Source organism: Leuciscus leuciscus, assembly GCF_965113295.1.
Source record: "Leuciscus leuciscus genome assembly, chromosome: 20".
NCBI classification, from domain to species: Eukaryota; Metazoa; Chordata; class Actinopteri; order Cypriniformes; family Leuciscidae; genus Leuciscus; species Leuciscus leuciscus.
This window is the reverse complement of record NC_138744.1, coordinates 30,935,326-30,959,551: the sequence shown is the minus strand read 5'-3', so window position 1 is coordinate 30,959,551 and position 24,226 is coordinate 30,935,326. Positions and strand designations below refer to the sequence as shown.

Genomic DNA, 24,226 nt, shown 5'->3' with positions numbered 1-24,226 from the left:
GAAGCACTGGTGTTTGATACACTGCTGCTCTAAATGAATAAATCATTCATACAGCACTTCCATCTGGATTTGAGAAACACACCGATCTAAATCATGAGGTCTTTGAATTAGATCTGCATTAGAGAGCGTGGCACTTATCAAATGAGGCTGACAGACTCATGGAGAGTTTCTCTCCAGCAGATGAAAGCAAGTCAGGCTCGCGGCTCCAACACTTTTCCAGTAATCATCACACCACGTCCAGCACACAAGCACACGATTCCTCATCCAAAGTCAAAAAACATGTCGTATCCGAGCGGATTCATTATCTTTAGAGTACCGGAGTCATTGCACCAACACAGTCAAGCCCATGTTTGCTGTGAAATGAGACATGTAATGACGTGCACTTTCATTTGGAGTTCAACGGGTTCAGCCAACAGCGCTCAATCTCCACATGGGATACAGGCAGGAATTCTGTGGCACGCACGCGCCGTCTCACTTTACAGAGCAAACAATCCCATTAAGACAAGCCAGGTCACTCCTCTATTCATCTGTGTGCGTGTCCATCAGGTGTCTCTGCAGATCCACGGGCCTCGGGTCAGCGTAAGCACAGATGATGTACGACCCCAAACCAAAAGCATTATCTCGTCAAGTAGCCTCCATTGCGAAACTCATTCCCTGAAGCAAAGGGAACAGTTGTAGTCCACACAGCAGAACCCAACACAAACACTCCAGAGACCCTCCTCTAAAGAAGCAGAAAAACACTTCAGTCTCTTCCTCGCTCCTGAATGTGAGCGTTTATGTGAGCGGTGGAAGCAGGAATTGTGTTTTATTATCTGCTGTGCATTTCACAAACACTCTGACAACATTTTCACAGGGAGTGGTATGGCCTTGTGTAATTACTAAACTGCAGAAGTGTTCCTGTGGCTCAACTGTCACCAAGGTCAAGGGAAGCAACTTAAAGGGATAGTTCACCCAAAAATGAAAATTCTGTCATCATTTACTCACCCTCAAGTTGTTTCAAACCTGTGTGAATTTCTTTTTTTCTGCTGAACACAAAAGAAGATATTTTGAAAAATGTCTGTAACCAAACAGTCGATGGACCCCATTGACTTCATAGTATTATTTTTTTTTTCCTACTATGGAAGTCATTGGGGTCCAACAACTGTTTGGTTACAGACATTTTTCAAAATATCTTCTTTTGTGTTCAGCAGAAAAAAGAAATTCATACAGGTTTGAAACAACTTGAGGGTTAGTAAATGATGACAGAATTTTCATTTTTGGGTGAACTATCCCTTTAACATGTAAAAGATGTACACTAAATGCACTTCAAGTAGCTTCAGGGACAAGTAAATCGGTCATTCACTCCGAGTAAAAAAGTAGCTTGTCCAGAATTTTTTTTATTTTTGTGTTGTAAATATAAATTAATTCTGAAGCATTATTCCCATTTAGTGTTCCATCATCTTTGACATATTTAAATCTGCATATTTGTGATATTTACCCCTACCCATTTTTTTTTACCTTTATAAAAGTTTTTTTCCACCCTTAATCTTATCAAATGTATGCTTCATCTTTCCTTTTAAATTCTAAATTTGATCAGTAAATTAAATTAGAATAAGACACTGATTGGCTGTTACCAATCAAATTAAATCATTTACACTAACAAATTACAACTGCATTAAATAATGTTATGAGATTGTTTTTGAATGACATTTTGAAAAGAATAATCATTTTAAAAATGAAATTAGACCGTTCAAACGGCTGATTCATTCAAGAATGAGGCAGCTGTTTATGAATGGGTCATTGAATCTCAACCAATTCGTTCAAAGCGCTGAATCATTCAGTATTGAAAACACAACTGAGTGTTGCTGTGAGATGCACTGTGTTTCTGCTGTGATCGCTGTTGAAACGGAACAAGAACAGTCAATACTGCGTCTAAAATGTAAGTGACTTAATTTTATCATCGTATGAAATCAGTCACAATCTGATCAGTTTCAATCGTGATGGTATTCAGGAAAACAGTCGTTTTCGCGTTTTGGTGATACCCTAGTTAGTTATTTTTGTTGTTGTTATTGACGTTTTATTCAATCGAATAAAAAAAATCCACTTATCTCAGACAAACGTCAAGCATTAAATGTCGGGCCTTGTATAGGGTTGTGATTTACATAAATGCAACACAAATAAGTGATTTGGAGTTTCCAGTTTTAATTCACACCATTTATGGGTTTCTTTTGGGTTTCTTTGATGAAACCAGTTTTAGTGCTAAAAAGCACAGAATAGTACAGAATAGTACAATGGTATCCCTCTTCATTTAGGTTTGACAGGTCTTTGTGATGCATGACTTGTTTTTGGGGAAGAATGGTCTTTGTAGCATGAGAATTAAGGTGTTCACACTGGCAGTAATCATGTTGCCTCAGGTAGCAGAATGTTCTTCATCTGCACTCAGTTCATATGCATAACATCGGCCTATGTTACCTTAGCATCCTAGCTAAGATTAGCAACCTTTGAAACTTAGGGAAAAAAATCAGGACAGTCAATGTTTAGGACCACCGCTGAGCCAGAGGAACTGCAGGAAGTCCAACCTTCACGTTAAAAGTAACCTCTTGAGACATTCAGCAACACTGCACAAACACACAGCACATCTAAACATGCATTTAACTAGGTGAAAATGCAAGAGCAGTGAACCACAGGGCTCAGGGCACATCTTGATCATGTTAACCAGACGCGGCAGTGCGTTTGCTTTGGAACATCAGCTGTGCTGCTGAGATGGCCAGAGAGCGGAGCAAATCAAAATATCCTTTAAATACAGAGCTGAACCCATATGGAAACAAGACTCCCATTGAAATGAGGACTTGGCTTTTCCAAGGTTTGCTGACCACTGGCCTTCGCACATTGAGGAAAGTGCAATCTCCATTCACAATGGACCACAGACTGGGTCACGTCCTGGGAGTCCGGACAAAAGATCACCAATGGATCTGAACCATTAAAATAAATAAAGATACCTTGAACCTAGACTGAAGCCCGAGACCTGGCATCACGAGAATACGTCACCTCATCCAAAGTGTAGGACACCTTTGTTCTCATTTTTCATAAAAGTGAATCTGCTCTGTTACTGGCTTTCCAAGGTCAAGGGTTTGCCAAATATCCATGAAAATTATTAAGGCACTACCGTTCAAAAGTATGGGGTTCGTACGAAGGTTTTGTAAACTATCTTCTGCTCACCAAAGCTGCATTTACTTGATCAAAAATACAGTAAAACATTTTTTTATAGAAATAGTATTAAAATTTTAAAGAACCATTTTGGATTTGAATATATTGTAAACTATAATTTATTCCTGTGATCAAAGCTGAATTTTCAGCATCATTACTCCAGTCTTCGGTGTCACATGATCCTTCAAAAATCATTCTAATACGATGATTTGCTTCAAGAACATTTCATATTATAAATGAATAAATAATTGAACAGGCAGTTTATGCCGGCTTGGTGTATCACGGCCCTAACAACTGAAATTTCACTTTATTCCTCAAACACAGTGATGGTATAGACTTGGGCTACATTAGACTTGGGCTGTGCCCGATATTTCCCCCATACCCTTAAATAGGGCATTATTTGAGGGAACAGACATCTGTAGTGGACGTTATTGAGTACACTAATTCAATCCCACAATGCACCGCAATGACAAGTGTACAACCGATGTACACTCAACGGCTATAGAATACCCATAATGCACTGTGATGGTCGAGCCAAATGAATTCCCGCGTCTCACTAGAAGATGCGCTCGCAGCTGAATTATCAATCCATCCGTTTTCCAAAACGCTGGTCCAATGTGGATACAGCGTAATATCATACAATTATAAATTCCTTTTGAATTGATTATTAAATTGTTTAAGGTTTATACATGAAAGAGTTCAAGATAAATCTTTTCATTACTACTAGAGCTGCCAGTTTGCTAAGTTTAAAATGAAGCAAGCACAAACAATTTACTCACTCTTTTTAATTCACTCCAAGTGGACTATATTACTGGAGTAAATTTAGGGAATAGTGAATGAGGGTATAGTGGGTGATTTCGAACACAGCCACAGAATATAGTGCACAAGTCATATGGACTACTGGCATGGTGCTTTCTTGCCATTTTTGGAGCTTGACAGCAGTGGTTTATGGACTATGATCTGTCATTGTATGGAAAAGAGCTGTGTGAATAATCTTCATTTTAATCTTTGGAGGTGTGTAACATCAAGAGGGTGATGCTGAATCTATTCCTTTATGGCCAAGGAGGAAACTCTCATCAAAATTTCACTATTGTAATGGTTTGTGCTCAATCTAGGACACACTTTATGATATTTTCAAAATCTGTCCAGGGCCGCATAAATGTGAACGAATGGAAGGGATAAAAACACTTTCCACATTATATCATCTAAGCTGCTGGTCTGGCAGGGGCAAACTGGCCATTTTGTTTATCCTTTAAATGAACGTCTATTACATTTACTGACCAGTTCCAGACACCAGAGGGGAATAAAAAAAAATAAAAAAAAACACTGCTTTCAATTTAACTGCAATTTCAGATGATTCCCTGTGTCAACAAGCAACATGCATATATATAGACCTCAGAGTTGTTGATTAGCAGCGCTGCGGATCATCCAGAGAAAGTAACAGGAAACCGAAAACAACATGTTCCAGATACGTTTTGTTTGAGTGACCACAGACAGGAGCCGTGTTCATACGTGCAGGCACGACTGATGAATATGTATGAGGCAGACTCTGCCAGTTGTGTTTCACTGGAATACTGTGCTGAGGATATATCTGCTTCTGGTAAGAGATGATCAGGCGGTTTAAGTCCAAGGATGAAGAAGAAGGTATAAATAATGACAGCTATTATTAAACATAAACCAAAAACAAAGATGGAGTGAATGTGAATGTGATGGACTAAATAATGAACACCTGTGATGATTAAATTAATATCCATGGTAAATGATTATGACGTGAAAAGGAGAAAAAGAAACGGGTGATTAAGCAGATTGAAAACAAAAAGCATAACTGCGACAGTACACTTCATCAAATCATGATATGGACTAATATCTGAATATTATACTGTAGCACAAAAAGACTGCCATTTAATATGTCTGCATGTTTTGCGTGCATGTGTGTGTGAGAGAGAGAGAGAGAGTGTGAGTATTTGTGTGTCTGTGTGTGTTTGTCATCTCTAGAAAATGACTCCATTTGCAATCAAAAGAAATCCATTGTTGAGAAGGTTTGGGAAGTGTAGGATGACGAGTACGAGAGCATGAGCAGTCTAGACTTTCGGCAAGAAGAAATTACAGATCCTGGACGTTTCTGAGACGACATACATTTAGTGTGAGCCGTCAGTAAAACTTCAAACAGCACAGGCCGTAAGAGCGACTGCGAAACAGCTTCAACTTCAGCTCGCTACATTCACAACAACTTCAGACCCGAACGAAAAGAAGAATGAAAGTACAGGCCAGGGCTCGAGCAGGAAGAAAATCAGGACCAAAGCTTCAGGAATGGAAGAAATAAGCTACAATTTCCATTTTTAAAACACAGATTATATTGTGACAGGATTTATGGAGCTCCTCTCTGGCAAAGCACTTCAAGATCATATTAAAGCTCAGATATGTATTCTCAAGACAGAAACCTCACACTCAATACTTTCTCTCACTCAATACTTTCTCTCAATGCACAGCAGTTACTTGAAGAAAACAAACTAAACCCACATAAAAAAAAAAAAAAAAAAAGATTTATATTTTAATATTTGCATCAAATATTTTGTTAAAACTAAACGCAACAGTATATATATATATATATATAAAAAGGCTAGTCCCGCCCATCATGAAATCTGATTGGTCGCAAGTGACTCAACACAGCTCTATATTAAACATCACATATGATTGGCTACATCACGCAGCTGTTTAATGGACAGTGTGGACAGTATTCGTTGTTTTGAATTTAATTTATGCTAAATTACAAAATAAATAAATAGTAATTACATCCAGGAAAATTAATAACTGTATTTCACTGCTTTGTTTTTATTTACTAATCCCTGACAACATTCAAAAGACAGCTGAAAACCCATCTCTTCCGTGAGCACTTAACCTTATTAAAAAAAAATAAAAAAAAATAAAAAAAAATTCCTTTCCCTTTGAAACATCACTTATCAGGCTTATGCTACTCTGAATAATACCTGAACTTCGTATTTTGAGCACTTCTTGCGTTGTTGTTGTTTTTGCCTCTTTATGATGACTCGCTGAATTTTTGTCCTAATTTGTAAGTCGCTTTGGATAAAGGCGTCTGCTAAATGACTAAATGTAAATGTAAATGTAATTTATTTGTGAAGATTGTGGTGCAAATAACATCACAATACAAAGGCACAAGCATTTCTTCCTGTGATTTATCCACCAGGTATTCATCAGTCATCATTAATCATAGTCTAGTAAAAAATGAAATCACAATCCAAAAGGCTCTGGAGATCATCCAGTGATTTCTAAAGCTTGTGAAGAGTCCTAAAGTTAAAACTGAAACTCTTCTTGGGACATCTAGTGGGGTTAATGGGTATCTGCGTCATGTTCAAAGGTTTAGGGTCAGTAAGACTTTTTTTTTTTTTTAAGAAATTAATACTTGTATTCTGCAAAGATGCATTAAACTTACAAAAGATTTCAGTTTCAAATAAATTCTGTTCTTTTGAACTTTCTATTCATCAAAGAATCCACCAAAAAATTAGCAGCACAACTGTTTTCAACATTTATAATAATAAAATAATAATAATAATACAAATAATAATAAAGCATCATATCATATAATAAATTCAGCGTCAAATCAGCATATTAGATTAAATACATGAAGGATCATGTGGAACAGAAGACTGAAGTTATGATGCAGAAAATTCAGCTTTGCCATCACTGGAATAAATTACATTTTACAATATTTTTATTGTTTTATTTATTTATTTTGAAATTTTTTGATCAAATAAGTGCAGCCTTGATGAGCATATGGAACTCATACCACCCACAAACTCATAAACGGTAGTGAACACTCAAATGAGGATTTTCCTGCATGTTTGTTGTAGTTAAACCAAAACTGTCATATGACTATGTTAGTGTGTACCCGCCAAAGTGGCCAGTAGGAATGACTGTGTTACACTCCACTGCTGTAATACACACACATTTACCGGGTTGGCGGGTGTTCATGTCAAACCCTGTGTGTAGTAATATTATGTAGTAATATAATGTAGTAAAGGGGTGGTTGATTATGATTTCTCTTTTCTAACTTTAGTTAGTGTGTAATGTTTCTGTTTGAGCATAAACAACATCTGCAAAGTTACAATGCTCAACATTCAAAGCAAAGGGAGAGATTTTCTTTTAAAGAAATTGCTTTTTAAGGACTACACCAAACGGCTGGTAGAGACTACACAACATTCCTGCCGGGTCAGTGACATCACAAACCCTACAATTTACATAAACCACGCCCCCGGGAATGCGATCTATAGATTATCATGACAGAATATGCTAATCAATGACAAGAAGATAACTAACTACACATCGGCAACAAATTCAATAACTAACCATTCAGAAATGTCCTGTTGCTTCTACATGTTGTCACTTCTTCTTGAGTCTCTCCATCATTGTCTGACTCCGGTTTGAACATAAAAGGCTAAAAGTTTTTGAAATTTTCAGTGCATGTCTGTGTGAGGTAAAAGGACACAAGCTCATGAAGCTCCGCCCCCTGTGCCGGGAGCAGCAACTCATTTGCATTTAAAGGGACAGACACAAAACAAGGTGTTTTTGCTTACTCTCAAAAAGTGACAATTTTAATATGCTGTATAAAAATATCTGTGGGGTATTTTGAGCTAAAACTTCACATACACACTCTGGGGACATCAAAGACTTATTTTACATCTTGTAAAAAGGGTATTATACCACCCCTTTAACAGTATCTTAAATGAAATGTCATAATTTGCTCCAAAGCTTCTTTTTTGCTCTGCCTCAATTCACTAAAGGTGAATTAAGCATATTCAGCATTTCAGTAAAATCACAGTGAATGAGGACTGAGGCTGTCAAACACCAAAATGACACAGAAAGACAAAATATCATAACATTGGTCTGTATATGTGCCATATTTCAATTCTTCTGTAAACATACAAACACTGTGTGAGGATGTAAGTGGTACAGAATTATTTTTTTTTTCTGTTTTTTAATCTTATTCACAGAGACATTACTCATACACATCCAAGTCAAATGAACAAACATGGTGCAAAACAAGCTTTGTTTTGTGCCTTTTTACTTTTTTATAAGTGCATTTTACATTGATCATAAACCTTCAAATATTGGCCAGTGTTTTACGCCTCTCTTTATTTACTAGAATAGTCAATGTGTTCATCTGTTGGTCCCACAACAACAACAACAAACACATTGAGCATTCAGAGATCTTGTTTGCTTCTCTCAGTGAAGCTCGATGCACATCTGGATTCAAAATGTTTCTCTGTTTCTCTTTGATATTGATTATTATTGAAGTTAATAGAATTCTTGGGTCATAAACAAACCATGCTCTTCAATTGCTTCAGTTGTTCCATTTTATTGCAAATTGTTCAATTACAAAGTCACTCTTTACACTGCTACCAAATAATGGCACACGATTTACCGCGGCCCCAAAAGCACTGAGCGCTTGACATATGAATGTCTCTGCATTACATTAGCAAACCAAATGGTATTTATTGTAAAGACAGAAAAAAAAATTGACTTTTAAACAAAGTTTAGACGGTTTAGAATAAAACAGCAGCTATTGCGTGACTGATTGTAAGCAGATCATGTCTACAGTTAATGTGATGAAATACACCTGCGTACAGCAGAAATGTGAAGATTGAAAACATTGTGCAGCATCTGAGACATGCAGACACTCGATTCGATATTGTGAATCTAATGTGATGCCCGTGTGCAACATCCAAACACTGTTATGTGTATGTGGAGCCAATAAAGGAGATAAGGTACAAATTGATAGGGGAAAGTTAAAAAAAAAAGTGTACAAAAAAAAATTCTCCCATGCGGTTTCTGAACAGAACGGTGAACAGTGTGTAGTGCTTTACTGTAAACACACTAATGAGTTTCATGGAGGCAGTTTAATGGGTTTAATGTTTATTTAAGAACCTGCTTTCCAACAAACAACCCATGAGAATCTACATCTCCCTGATCACACGGCCAAAACAATCTACAGCAAAGATTCAATAAGACATGCTACTCTATTACACTGCTCCTGCCAGAACAATTACTTTCCAGATCAGTTCTATTTGGGAGATTATCATACAGTGAAAAGCGCCACCATAAAGCAATATTACAACTCTAATTTGACAGATATTTTCTCATGACTCGGGGTGGGAATCACAGGGTGCCTCACGCTACGATATGATACGATACGATATGATGCATGATTCACGGTACCGATAATAACATGATACAGCAATTCTGCGATAATTGATATATTGCTAGACAATCCTATAATGATACATCACGATATCTGTCTAACTATGAAAACAAAATGCCTGTGAAAAAGTTAAGTGCAGGTTTTCTCTCTTTATTAAAGTCCAAAATGTTAGAAAACAGCACAAAAAGTTTTTCAGTCTGTAAATTAAATTGAACATTTTAAGTAAATTAATACTCAAATTAATATTTGTAAATTAAGTAAATTAATATTCCTTTTATAAAGCTTAAACTTTGCTAAAAGTGTGCAAACGGACACATTTACCTGCTTATCAACTTGTTTTATTAACCTGGTACATTTCAAAATTTACCAACCTCTTTTATTTAAACCTGGAAACATGTTGTAAGATACCAACTTGGGAATTTTAAAATTGTAAAAATGTGACGACATCAGTATTTCCATCTGGCATTTTGAGCGGATTCTTAAACCCCTCTGATTGGCCATTGTGTTCGCACGCTCAACATATATGTCTGTGACTAGCCTAAGAAAAAGAGGTTTTTAACGGGATGGCGGACAGCAGTGTGAGTAAAGTAATAGATGCCCAAACCCTGTTTAAGTTCAAATCTGGACGCACTTCGGCTTTTAAACCATAGATGGGACAAACATGCTGTAAATAGACATCTTTGACTCCCTTCACGGATCGCTTACACAGATACACAAGTGAGCGTTTGAAAGCAGGTGTCTATCAGTGGATATATTAGGGATCAAACGCTCCTGTGTGTATCTGTGTAAGCACTCGGTGAACAAAGCGCTCAGGGAAATTAAAATATCCGTATTTGGCACCAGCATATCAATTCTCGTATCGCACAGAGAAGGACAACAATATATCGCACTATCGATATTTTGTCCCACCCCTACTCATGACATTACAGGTTTGTGATAGGCCTTTCAATTTTAAACACTAGTTTGTAGGTGCTGTTGTTCAGTGTTAAGTCATTTTTAAGTGTCAAGTCATTTTTCTCAAATTTGGAACACAACTCGTTTAGATTTCTGGCTTTGATTTTCTCAGTTTTAGTGTAAAACATGTTTTGAAAATATATATATTTCATAGAAAATGTAAAGCTAATATAATGCATTTTTCATATTAAAAAAACTTAAACTTGAACCTTTTTTTTTGTTTTACTTTAAAAAATTGTTTATAATAAATTGTCAATAATCTGCCAAGTGTCTTTTTTAAAAAGAGACCAAACTTAAGCCTGTGCCCCAAAGCATTCAAGATTTACCAGTTGGAAATTTAATTCAGGTCTAGGCAAAAAAAGTGATTAACAGGCAACAAATGGATCGTAACTGTAATTTAGTAGCATAAAATCCCCTAAAAATACAAAATATTAAATAAAAAAAAAACATTATCAAACTAAAATATAGTACATTCATTTAATTGAAAAAACAACAACTCATTATTAGCTGAATGTCTTGCCCTATATACAAGTATAAACAGGAATGATACTTCTAAGGTACTTCTTTGTCCTTTTTAAAGTTCAAAAGCCTGAATACCGTAAAACTTCAAATAATAGCCGAGTCCCAAATAGACGCCTGTCTCTTTTACACGCCTGGTGTGGCTACAGGTTTGGATAAATAAAGGGCGGTCTCAAATAGAGGCCCGGTCTGTTTTTTAGTTTCGGGTTGTATTTAATCTTATAAAACCCATCAGATCGTCTGTTTTAGCCAGTTCTATGGAGCAGATTGCGCACGCAAGAGAGCCCTGCACATCTGATGATAGTGATGAATACAGGGTCCTTTTGTATCACATGATTGCAGTTGTTTTACAGGGTAGCCTTCATTCTTTCTTGTTGATGTGTTTCTGGCAACTAGTTCATAGGCTCGATGGATATTACCGGTAACTTGTATTGTTCAGCCCATGGCTGTCACATCGTTTCGTTTTTTTATGCTGCCAATAATCTAAAGGGGGTCGGCACACCGTATGAGAAGCGCAGCGCCGCGTCGCGTCTATGACAACTCGAGGTATCGCACACCGGTATCACTTTGTAAGTTTACGGCCAGCAATATAGTTATGTTTAAGAATATTATGGAATTAAGATCATGTCTGTACTATGTTATGATTGTACTGTACAATTAAATACAATCGTTGCTTAGTCTGCAGTCTGAATTCACTTTACCTCAGAGCGTCCGTTAACTGAATGAATTGAGGATATCATCTGAAAATCCGATAACATCAGCAATTTTCATTCAAGCAGCTGATTTCTGTAAATGAATGTAAAACTGAATGTATATTGCAGCACAGGGTGAAGTCAGTATGTACATTAACGACGATTTGAGACAATGTACACTCATAGAGAATAATGTGTTCGAATTTTAAAGACGTGGCGCTGCGCTTCTCGTCTGGTGTGCGACCCCCTTTAGACATACGGAAATATAGTAGGCTAATTCTGACATTAACTGATTTGTTAAACACAAACACAGATATGGTAACCTCCTACTGTCATGCTCATCTCAACACTAAATTAAAGGCCTGTCTTATATAGACGCCTGTCTCAAATACAAGCCGGTGCAGTTCGGCGATTTGGGAAAATAAAAGCCAGGGCTATTATTTAAAGTTTTACGGTAACCTTTCACTTTCATTGTTTAGAAAACAGCAGCTTCCGGAAAATATCTCCTTCAGCGCTTCATGAAAGAGTCATAAATGGTAAATATGAATATGTAAATATGTAAATTATGTAGAAATCATAAATGGAGTATGGTAAATAAATAATAAAATTTCATTTGGGGTAAACCATCCCATTAAGAGGAAATAACTCTTCAAATGTGTGCGTTCACATCATACCTTGCAAACGGTCTCTTTGTCCCAAGGCAAAATGGTCTGAAGGTCGATGAGCTCACAGGAGACACCCAGCTTTTCCTGTGCCATGGCAGCCACTTCCCTCATCACATGTACCTGTAACCCAAAGGTCAAAGGTTAACTTCGCAGTTTACGCTAAGGCCATGTGTCCACCAAAGCGTATTTTCACGCGGCTGGTGTATTTTTTTAATTGTTTTCAATTGAGCGTAACGAGGCGCTGAGCATTCTGCGTTTTTTTAAAGGTCGCTGAGAGTTGAAGAATGTTCAACTTTGGGTAAAACGCATCGCTCATCACTGTCACTTTTTACCCAACCGTCCAATCACAGTGGAGGAGGGGCGGGACTAATAACACACCGACCAACCGCAATGTAGAGGTTTTCTATGCGCTTCGTCATGAGGAACATCAGTCATTCAGCCTGTGGAGTGTCTGAGCTGAGCTTCAGGACACCCAGAGAGCTTTTAAAATCATGATCTGATGGTGTAGTTGATGTATCTGATAAGTTCTTACAAACGTACCTGTGTTCCCCAGGCTACCAGCGTGAGATCGCTGCCCTCCTGCAGGACCTCGGCCTGGGAGAGAGGGATGTGATAGGCTTCTGTGGGAACCTGCTCCACTGGAGAACACAATCACAGATTACACATCACCACTGAAAGAACAGTCACACTTTCACCCTGTAAAGCCTGACATATGGAAATAATATATTGAACTTTTAGACAAAATATAAAAAAGAAAAAAGGATAATAAAAATCGGGAGAAGAAAAAACAAAATTGCATGTATGGTTTAGTATCATCTTTGATACATCAGGCTTTAATGGCTCATATAGTAGGATACAGTGCGAATATTGAGATCATACTAGAGGAGAAAAACATCAGTTTTATTCAGAGGCCCAAACTGAGCAAAAACATGAAATGTGGAACAGATGCTGATATTTATATGGCAAAAAAGAAAAAAAAATGAAATTCTGATAGCTTGTAATGTAAATCAATAAGATCTTGATGATGTATGGATAACCAAGTAAACCTAAGTTACTTTAGTCCAGTAAGTGTTCATTTTGAAATTTTACTAACATTATAATAGTTATTCTTATGTTTCCTTTTTTTAATTAAATTAGTAAAGATTTCAGAGCAAAAAGATGAGCTGAAGGTGGACGTTTTTACAATTATACTAAAGTGCTTTTTATTTGCTAAAGTATAAACGATCAATCAGACGACAGAAGGCATGAAGTAGATTGTGTGCGACAGGTTTTTCAGCAAAGTTTTGATCGTTTAGAGAAATTTGCATATCAAATGTAATACGGTTGACTTTATACGGTTGAGATTAAATCTATAAACTGCAGAGGAAACTGGTGGAATAAAATGTCTATATATATTGGTGGAATAAAGTCTGAGAACATATCTTGAAGGACAAGGGGGAAAAAAACGTTTGCATGATGTTCGGTGAAACCCGTCCATTCAGATCATAACCACCCGTCATTCAGTCTTCAGTTTCTCTAGACAGAAACACTGCAATGGTCTTCTAGCTGGCCGAACGGGTTGAGACGAATGGGGCAATGGGAAGAGGGAAAGAGTTGATGAGAGGGTGAATATGGGATCTGTTCATACTTGCAGTACATAAAAAGCAAGGAATAAGACCTTGCCATTCTTTGCAGTCGGATATTTATTTATTTCTATTCATTTTTATTTATTTTTTGGATGGGACAGTGCATATTAATGAACGTACAATAGAAATTGACGTAAATACGCCGGATTTAGCACAATGCTAATTTCCATCTGTAGTCCCAGACAGAGAGAAAAAAAATTTATATATATATTTTTTATATGTCTGGGACTACGGATGGAAATTAATTATATGTCTGGGACTACGGATGGAAATTAATATAATATATATATATATATATATATATACACACACACATATACACACACACACATATACACATATATATATATATATATATATATACACACACACAAAAAAAAAAATCATACATAAAGGATAGATGTGTAAGTTGGCATCAGGGTGAGTTTTGCACGGCTGGAAGAAACACGATAACTAGCTAAAGAAAGGCTGTCGTCTCACCTGACAGCATGAGGGCAGAAAGAACTTTCCACAGCGGTCATATCTCATGATGAGGTTTTGTTTTTGATTCATGCTGAATTATCTCTATGGCTAAATTATGTTTAATTAGAGCCATTTTCCTCATCCCCGTTTATATGCTCATTGAAGTCATTGTCTGTGCCGCCTTCTGGGAAATCTTGCCGCTTTTGACAATGAGGTTTAAAGTAATTTAGTTGAAAATTGCTGAAGTTGACTTTAGTTGGTTAGGACTGGACTTCTGCTCGGAATTAGAAACAGAGGCTTGTGGAAAAATTCCACATGATTTACCAGTATGTCTATTTTCCGCTTGTACTTTAAGCAAAAACTTTGGAAAAACAGGAAGAGCTAAGACTGAGCGCATGTACTTTGGAAGAAGCATTCCAGTTCTTTTATTATTAAAAGTGGAATACTTTAGTACTTTACTTTTTTGCCAATGCAACTCTTTTTTAAAGGGGTGGTTTGGGATTTTTGACATCGGACCTCATTTTTAAGTCAGCCTGGTTGTTATTCATCAGTGGAGACCGTTTTTTTTTTTTATTATCCAGTCCTTATATTTGGATAGTTAGCCGATGCTAGGCTAGCGCGAGTCAATGGTATATGTGTTAGCCAGCCATTAAAAACCATTTTACCCACTCCACAGTGCACCAAACGCAAATCAATTATAACACTAGACTATCGATGTATATGTCCGTTGAGAGAATAATGTTAGAAATCAAACTTACCAAATATAAGGACTGGATCATTTAAAAAAAAAAATGTCTCCACTGATGAATAACAACCAGGCTGACTTAAAAATGAGGTCCGATGTCAAAAATCCCGAACCACCCCTTTAAAACCTACTAGCCTAGAATTATTCTTAAAGTTGCTTCAACAGCAGTTCAGTTTATGATCAGTACCAAAGACTTTATATAAAGGAAGACGGTGCACTCCGATTACTTATAAGAGAAAGTGCAATACCCAATATGACAAAAAAGCCCTGCCTTCTAAATGAAAGAGCCAATAGTTGATTAGTAAAGTCATCGCATCACTGTAGTTGCCGTTAGAAGCTCCGGTTGCTATAGAAACAGTCAGTGTTCTGAGACATAGGATCGCACATGCGCAATAACTTTGTCCAGGTTGACAATTTTGACATCGATACCATGAGGAAAAACTGCCATATAGATATTTATATCTCAATTTAGTAGCCGGTATAATAGGCTGCTGTCACTTTAAGAGCTGACTTACGGATCCATTATACTGTTTTACATAGACAATATACTTGTCTATGTGCACGTACTGTGGGTGTGAGCACAAAATCCCTCACCGAAATTCAAGCTCTGTAACACCAACAATACTCATGCGGAGCAAATGAAACGAGTGAGTAAAGGGACGCGGGTTTGTGTGTCACTTGCTGTCGGAGAGATATGAGAGAGAGAGAGAGAGAGAGAGAGAGAGAGAGAGAGAGAGAGAGAGAGAGAGAGAGAGAGAGAGAGAGAGAGAGAGAGTAGAGAGAGAGAGAGAGAGAGAGAGAGAGAGAGGAGAGAGAGAGAGAGAGAGAGAGAGAGAGAGAGAAGAGAGAGAGAGAGAGAGAGAGAGAGAGAGAGAGAGAGAGAGAGAGAGAGAGAGAGATACTACGGCTGCTATTAGTTACATGTAGGACTGCATACATGAGCAGCTCTGCTTACCCAATCTAAGGCTCAGTTGCAAAGAACAAATGAATTCATTTTCTACTGACAGTGACTCCAATGTTTATTCACAGCCCGTTTCTTGACTCCAACATCAACATGATTCTTGAGAAAAAAAATATTCATTAAAAAAATTAAATAAATCTATGCATCACACTTGATCTAATGTTTAAAAAAAGGACTGATCACTATGGATCGCAGTGATGGTCTGGCAGCTGGAGCGGTTCAAGCGGAGCTCAGTGATTTGTGGTTAGGAGGTTTTACCCAAGGATTCAAGTGATTGATGAAGTAGAGTAAAAGTGCATCACTAATGGTCCAGATTCTTCCGAGTGGGTAGGTTGTTGGATGCCCGATTTGTGTTTCCAGCTGACACGCACTCTATCATTTAAAAATACTGCTGGATTTAATGGTAAAACCTCTCTTTAATAAAAACCTAATTCAGAGATGGAGATGTGAGTTTAAAAACATGAAAGATACCGCATATGAATATAATTTTCCCTAAGATACCGGATGTGTAGATAACTGCATGCTTGCAGTGTAGACCGCATTGTTGACTATAATAGGCGAGTATTGACAATGGTGAAGCTCTCTAAACACAACTAGGCTTGGGGTTTGACTCTTGACAGAACACCTTAGCAACCACACAGCCACATGCTAAAAGCCTTAAGAACACCTTAGCAACCACACAGCCACATGCTAAAAGCCTTAACACCACCTTAGCAACCACACAGTCACATGCTAAAAGCCTTAACACCACCTTAGCAACCACACAGCCACATGCTAAAAGCCTTAAGAACACCTTAGCAACCACACAGCCACATGCTAAAAGCCTTAACACCACCTTAGCAACCACACAGCCACATGCTAAAAGCCTTAACAGCCACCTTAGCAACCACACAGCCACATGCTAAAAGCCTTAAGAACACCTTAGCAACCACATGCTAAAAGCCTTAAGAACACCTTAGCAACCACACAGCAACACCCTAGTACTGCAAAGGGACGATTAACAAAGCACTAACATGTGCTTCAGAAACTTCAATCTAATTTTAGATAGAAGGTGATGTGAACTTATAAATACCATGTAATAAATCAAAACCATATTTAAGGCCAACTAAACTTGCATGAGTTACAATTTATGACATTAATTTCAATGTTGGCAATAATGACTGATTCAAAAAAAAGACAAGGTGGAAATTGGAAAATTCCACATTACCATCAGGTAAACAATGTTTTTTCAAATCAAGATTTATATAAACTGAATGGCTGAATGATTTATTCCTTTCGTGTAAGAATAACTGCATGAAAAAAAGAAAAGCCCCGCTCGTAAAATTAAAACCAAATAATGATAAAGAGCCAAAGATCCTAAAACAAGCTCAAATGTTCAGTCAGGAAATTAAAGTCATTGAACAAAATTCTTGAGAGACAGATTTGAGTGAACCTGAAGACAGACAGAGAGCAGATCTAAACCGAGGCATCGGGGAGATCAATATGCTTTTTTTCCTCATGGAAAAAAAAAACACTTGCATTGACTTCCTTAAAACTGCATACATTTCCTTTTCCACTCTTTAGATTCGACCATTACTTTTGGACATGAGGACTGTGTCGTTTAGAGCCACACTTACTTGTGCTTTAAACTGCACCAAATATTCTCCTCCTAACCAATGGCTGTAAGTGTGGTTGGTTAGTTTTGGCTGTGGTTAGATGAACCCCAGATGCTGTAACTACATAATTATGTGGGAGAAAAGACTATCTATTCCAAAGTAACCCTGTATTTTCAACAAAATGTTTTCATATGCAATATATAAAAAACAGCCAATATTTCATTGTATTATGACAGATGTGTTCTGGAGGTTCTTCTCCTTGACATTACAGATCAGGATTGTGAATAGGGAAGAATTGAGACTGTGCTTTCATCAGCCAATAAGTGTTTTAATAATGTCACTTTCTTGATCCTAAGTCTTCAGAGTAATTAGTCACATGATGAATGAACAAAAAGATTGTAGCACAAGAGCAATTAAGGTTCACTTATTCAATCAACCAGTTCTTTATTTATCCTTGCATGGCAAACAAGCAGAGACGGTCCAAAAAGTGTGTGGCACTTCATTCCCGATAGAGGCGGGTGGAGTTATGAGGTTTGACCAGCAGTTTGAGGATCTCATGGAGTTATGAGGTTTAGTCACAAGCTCTTTTTAATACTTTTCAGTGGTTAAAAATTGGGACATAAAGATGTAAAAGGTGACCAACAGTAATGATGTATGAAAACAATAACAACCTCCACTCACCTGCTGCTCTGTACAGGATTTTAGGCTCAAAGAAGATGCATGGGTTATTATCTTCAATGCAGGACAGAAGAAGACCCTTGGCCTGGACCGGACCTCTCGGCACAACAATCTAACAGAGAAAAAATTATAATATTTGTTTTATTAAAGAGAGAAAAAAAAAGAAAGTGAAACAGGTCATTGGTACATTTATAAAGGACACACTTGATCAAAAAGCATTGCTGCGTCTCAGAACTGGATTCATTTTAAAGATGCCTCTAGATAAATAAATAAAAAGTGACTTGCTATCAAAAGCATTCCTGCAGAAACATGGATTTTCAAACTGACCTAAACTGAGTAGACCATTACAGACGAAGACTCCATAAAATTTGGTTCATAACAATAAAGATTTGTGTTGCGATGAGAATCAAACTGTGAAGAGTGAGGAGCAGCGGTGAGGTTAAATCAGCTCTGACACTCTGTGTGTCGGCTCATTAAATGTCAAGTCTGTGGTCATGTGACTGATCCAGATGATGCAGGTGCAGGTCACTTCATAGTGAGTCACGCATCGATCTGCTATGATTGTGATTCATACGGCAATTTCCTGAGGGTTTTGATGTAGCGTGAAAGATCTGTGTTGCATTGCGGGTGAGATGAGTAAACAGCGTTCCTGTATAATCTATCACAGACAAGTGAGTTTATTATTATATTTAGCACACCGATACATGGATCCTCCACTCAACTCCTTTTGTGAACAAAGTCCTTCATAGTCTACGACAATCTCTGTGTTGATGCACTAGGAAACCAAAAACAACAACAACAAAAAAAAACCTTTGAAACATACTGGTTGGGTCAAATCACACGGTCTCGTGCTTCAGCTTAAAGCCCATACAGACCGGTGTTATTTTAGTATTGTTATAGACTATTTTTAATCATTTGAAAAAGCTGCTTTTTTTTTTTATGACTTTTTTGTACGTTTTAGTCATTTTAATGATTCCACTATTTGTTTTTTCCATTTATATTTATATTTATATTTAGCTTTATTTTATCTTTACATTAGCTTGAATGTATTTCAGTTAATTGTCAAGGCAACATTTCCAATTGTAAATTTTTCATGTAATATTTATTTACTTCAACAGTAATAGTTTTAGTTAAAGGCACGGTTAGTAAGTTTCGCCACTAGAGGTCGCTTATTCAAAACAAAGGCGTAGTTTAATGAAACCGTGGGATCATGGGAGTTGTCATCTTCACCTCCACAGCCGATGGAAACATCTGACGGGACTCAAGGCAGAAATCATGTTCATGATTCAATATTTATTAATAAACATTAAGCTGTGTTATGAAGCAGGGCGGGGCCGAGACTCGGGGACATTTTACATTGCCATTTTTATTATGCATATATGCCATACGCGACCGTTGCCGCTCCTTTCATTTAGGTGTTTATGTTTATTTCATGATTAAAGTTACGTTTAACGTCCACCTCCTTCCCTGAACATGAATTTTGTTACAGTTACATTTGATCCCTTAAATTCACATTTCATTTCATTCTAATGAAACAGCCACGAGTGCTGAATTACTACTCATTCAGATCACTTTATCTGACTTATTCGAATTGTGGGGTAACAGAGCTGTTTTCAAGGTCAAAACAATCATCTAAAAATACATCTGAGTGTGTTGAAAGTTATGTTATTTGTTACTCTGTGGCTGCTATGAGACACTTGTTGCACATCGCAGTGAACTAGATCGATATTAGAATATCACATTAATAAAAGCTGGATGACTTGTGTTGCTAAATGGCGTGCAATTCATTTAAAAACATTGTATGGTGGAGAAAATGCCGTATTACTGTTAATACAAATAAAGCTCTTTCTGATTATGCTGTGAGCCACTTGACAAAATCGTGTTTTCTCTGAGGTATGATACAAACATGTTACTCGCGGTAAACCAATAAAACAAGATTCAAACAATAAGGCTAACTGTGTAGACCTATAAAACAATGATTCGTTTTCTGTCGATAAAGGTATCAAAACAGTTGCTCACCTGTCTAATAAAAAAAATTTAAATAATCTATTTAAGTGTCTTTAGTGTTTCAATGGTTTCTTTGCAAGTAAAACCGGAAATCGAGGGTAACGTGGATATGACGTTATTGACAGGCTACGCAATGACACGGGCCATTACACTGGTTAAAATAGCTGATTTCCAATTAGCGCCTGCGTTTAAGAAAATAACTGTCTATATTTGCAGGCATCAATAGTCTATATTTGTTTTTCAAAAAGGGAAACTGAAATTAGGACTCCAGATATGTAAACCATAAACAAAGCAGCACTTGCTTATTGTTTTGAATATCAAACATGCTGATCACTTTCATAGTTCCAGCCGGCTCATGTTATAAAAATATTAATGTATTGGAATGCTTAGGTAAGATCACATAAAATCTGAACAGCCTTCTTTCTGTACCGTCTTGATATCAGAGTGATCTCTCTCACCATTGGCCCTGACGCCGATTCAACATGCTGACATGTGGATCACACCGCAAAAACTAGCCCGACAGAGGCTTGCTGATGGCCGACTGTTGGCTTGGCGTGTCACGGCCCTAACAGAACCCATTAACTGACTGAATACAAGATTTTCAGTGCTTTGTTTATTGTTTTTACTAATATTCAAGCATCACAGACAATGGCAGACAGTGACCAAGGCAGCTCTGGCATAATGTCAATAACACTTCTACAAATTACTTAGTTTCTTTACAGTTATTGAGGTAAACATGCCTAAATTACCGAAAAAAGGTACCGTTGGGTACCAGCACAGGTTAAAATGTGACCGGTACCCAACCCTAGTCACGCCAATAATTGATTATATTTTCAGTGGTTTGGTTTAGATTGATTTAAAAGTGCACAAAAAAACTTATATAAAGCATATAAAAGACAAATTTGGGGAAAAATGTGCTTAACTGTCATGAAAAAAGCATCAAGAGTCAAATAATGCAAAACATCTCAATGGCCCTAAAAACAGGCTTAATTTTCTGTTATAAAAACAGAATTTCTTTGTGCGATTCACCTTGATTCCAGGACAGTGTGCGAAGAAGGCCTCTGGACTCTGGGAGTGATAGAGCGAGCCGTGACCCACACAGCCCCACGGAGATCTGATGGTCAGCTTCCCACAGTCAAACATGTTTCCAGAACGGTACCGGTACTTGGCCGCTTCATTCACGATCTTCAACAGCATAAAAAAAAAAGAGACACAGAAAAAGGGATTAACATTTACAACTCACATCTGTGTGCAAGACAAGACGGGCTCCACAACGCTAACGCGGTCACATCCAAAACTCCGCTCATAAAATGCTTTAGTTTAAAAGGCCATTTTTCCTGCCGTCGTCGCCAAAGCTTTTTAAAATAAACAAAGCGTGGAGCCAGGAAATTCTCTTACAATGCTCGACAACAATTGACTGGAAGGAACAATGTAAATGAGGGTTTTTACAGACTCTAATGGTGGCATAATGATATGATAATGAAGAGAATAAAGCATGTGAAAGAGCTTCCAGAAATATCAGATATTGTCCAGACTCAAATCCTTTGCTCACTGGACGGTCAGATTTTGGACGTTGAGAGACTATGTGGTGTGAAGCGTTCCTGAAAAATATTCCCCCATTATTGCATCTGGTATTCAGTTGCCTTGACAATGAAGGGAAAACTCATCCATCTTCAGTGAGGCGAGGACACACGGAAAACACCAGCAGCAGACAGGCAGGCAGGCAGGCAGGCAGGGAGGCAGACAGACAGACAGACAGACAGACAGACAGACAGACAGACAGACAGACAGACAGACAGACAGACAGACAGACAGACAGACAGACAGACAGACAGACAGACAGACAGACAGACAGACAGACAGACAGACAGACAGACAGACAGACAGACAGACAGACAGACAGACAGACAGACAGACAGACAGACAGACAGACAGACAGACAGACAGGCAGACAGGCAGACAGGCAGACGCTGGACGTTTCCTCCTACAGGTCAGCCAGCGTCTCACAAACACCCCAAAACCACATACTGACAAACCTGACAGAGCTCATGCTGTCCACATGCACAGATCATTGCATATTCTTATGAAAACATTAAAGGGGTTCCATTATGCTTTTTCACTTTTTCAACTTTAGTTAGTGTGTAATGTTTCTGTTTGAGCATAAATAAAGATTTAACGTTTGAAAATGAAGAAATTAAGATTATAAATATCAGCGTTGTAATTTGTACAACTTATTTTACAGTAAAATATCAATAGAAAAAGTATGTTGTTTTTATGTAGTAATTTTATTTATTCTTATTTAGTAATTATTATTATTAACTGCCTGGCCACTTTATTAGGTACACCCGTTCAACTGTTCATAACGCAAATATCGAATCAGCCAATCATATGACAACAACTCAATACATGTAATTCAATGCAACTCATTTAGGCATGTAGACCTGGTCAAGATAACCTGCTGAAGTTAAAACTGAGCATCAGAATGAGGATGAAAGGTCATTTAAGTGACTTTGAACATGTCATGGTTGTTGGTGCCGGACGGGCTGGTCTGAGTATTTCAGAAACTGCTGATCTTCTGGAATTTTCATGCACAACCATCTCTAAACGTCTAGTTTACGTCAGAATTTGGTGTAAACAACATGAAAGTATGGATCCATCCTGCCTATAATCAACGGTTCAGGCTGCTGGTGGTGTAAATGGTGTAGAGGATATTTTCTTGACACACTTTGGGCCAACTGAGTACCCACTGAGCATCGTTTAAACGCCACAGCACACCTGAGTATTGTTGCTGACCACGTCCATTCCTTTACGACCACAGTGAGCCATCTTCTGATGGCTTCTTCCAGCAGGATAATGCAGGTCACAAAAGCTCAAATCATCTCAAACTGGTTTCTTGAACATGACGATGAGTTCTCTAAACTCAAACGGTCTCCATATTCTCCAAATCTCAATCCAGTAGAGCAGCTTTAGGATTTGCTGGAACAGGAGATTCACATAATGGATGTGCAGCTGACAAATCTGCAGCAACTGTGTGATGCTATCATGACAATATGGACCAAAGTCTCTGAGGAATGATTCCAGCATTGTTGAATCTGTGCCATTAAGAATTAAGGCAGTTCTGAAGGCAAAAGGGGGTCCAACCTAGACCTAGCAAAGTGAACTTTTTGGGTGAACTAACCCTTTAACTAACATTATAAATGTACTTAAGGATCATTTTTTCACTTCAAGTTCCTCCATGTAAAGAAATTCCTGAAGAGGGCAGTGCAGTGTGATGGCTGAGCTGGAACCTATTAAAGGTGTGTTTCCAGGGAGGAACGATATAGTGGTGCACCTCTGAGAGCATATGCAGGTGAAAAAGTTTGGAGAAGATCTCGTGATTGACTAACAAGGACTTTCACACATTCAGCTCAAATTCAAGTTTGAAGACGCAACTGGTATGAACATTAACTTAAATGATGTTGATGTAAAATATCAGTATTGTGTTTCAGCTTATTTGATGGAATTTGCTACAGTACTGATTGATGCTGTATGATTTGTGTTGACCAATTATTTGAGTTTGAAAGGTGTGTTTTAAGTTTGTTAACATTTATCATTTTTTGTCAAGGCATTTGATTTTGTTGATTATTGTAGTTAATATGGTGATGGTGGATGAGATGTTAAATGTTAGTTTAAACAATATCTTTAATTATATTAATGTATATTTGTTTTGTTTCAATCAACCTACAGTAGCTACTGCTTCTACTATTGCTTCTGCCATTGCTTCTGCCATTACCTCTGCAAACAGAAGTGAATGAAAAACAGCAAAGCTCAATGAGTTGTCCTCTTGCATCCTTCATAGTCTGAATGCCATCTCAAGTTTGGGCAGAGCTGAAACTAAATTCTGGAAAACTTGACAATCCATGATGGTGTTTATAAAGAAA

The 24,226-nt window shown here is 37.6% G+C and overlaps 1 protein-coding gene and 1 long non-coding RNA gene across 2 annotated transcripts in view; both read right to left on the bottom strand.

Annotated features, from left to right (window-relative positions):
- The window catches only part of bckdhb (branched chain keto acid dehydrogenase E1 subunit beta), a 76,303-nt gene that overhangs the window by 42,752 nt on the left and 9,325 nt on the right, over positions 1-24,226 (bottom strand). Inside the window, exons 5-8 of the mRNA XM_082150433.1 lie at positions 21,336-21,491; positions 18,303-18,411; positions 12,774-12,871; positions 12,243-12,353 (exon numbers count right to left, since the gene is read on the bottom strand). Coding sequence (XP_082006559.1) covers positions 12,243-12,353; positions 12,774-12,871; positions 18,303-18,411; positions 21,336-21,491 — 474 coding nt within the window. The remainder of the gene's footprint in view (positions 1-12,242; positions 12,354-12,773; positions 12,872-18,302; positions 18,412-21,335; positions 21,492-24,226) is intronic.
- LOC309483688 lies at positions 14,249-15,647 on the bottom strand. Its single transcript, XR_014200625.1, has 2 exons — positions 15,179-15,647; positions 14,249-14,795 (listed from the first exon to the last, which is right to left on the bottom strand). It is a non-coding gene; the product is annotated as an uncharacterized lncRNA (long non-coding RNA).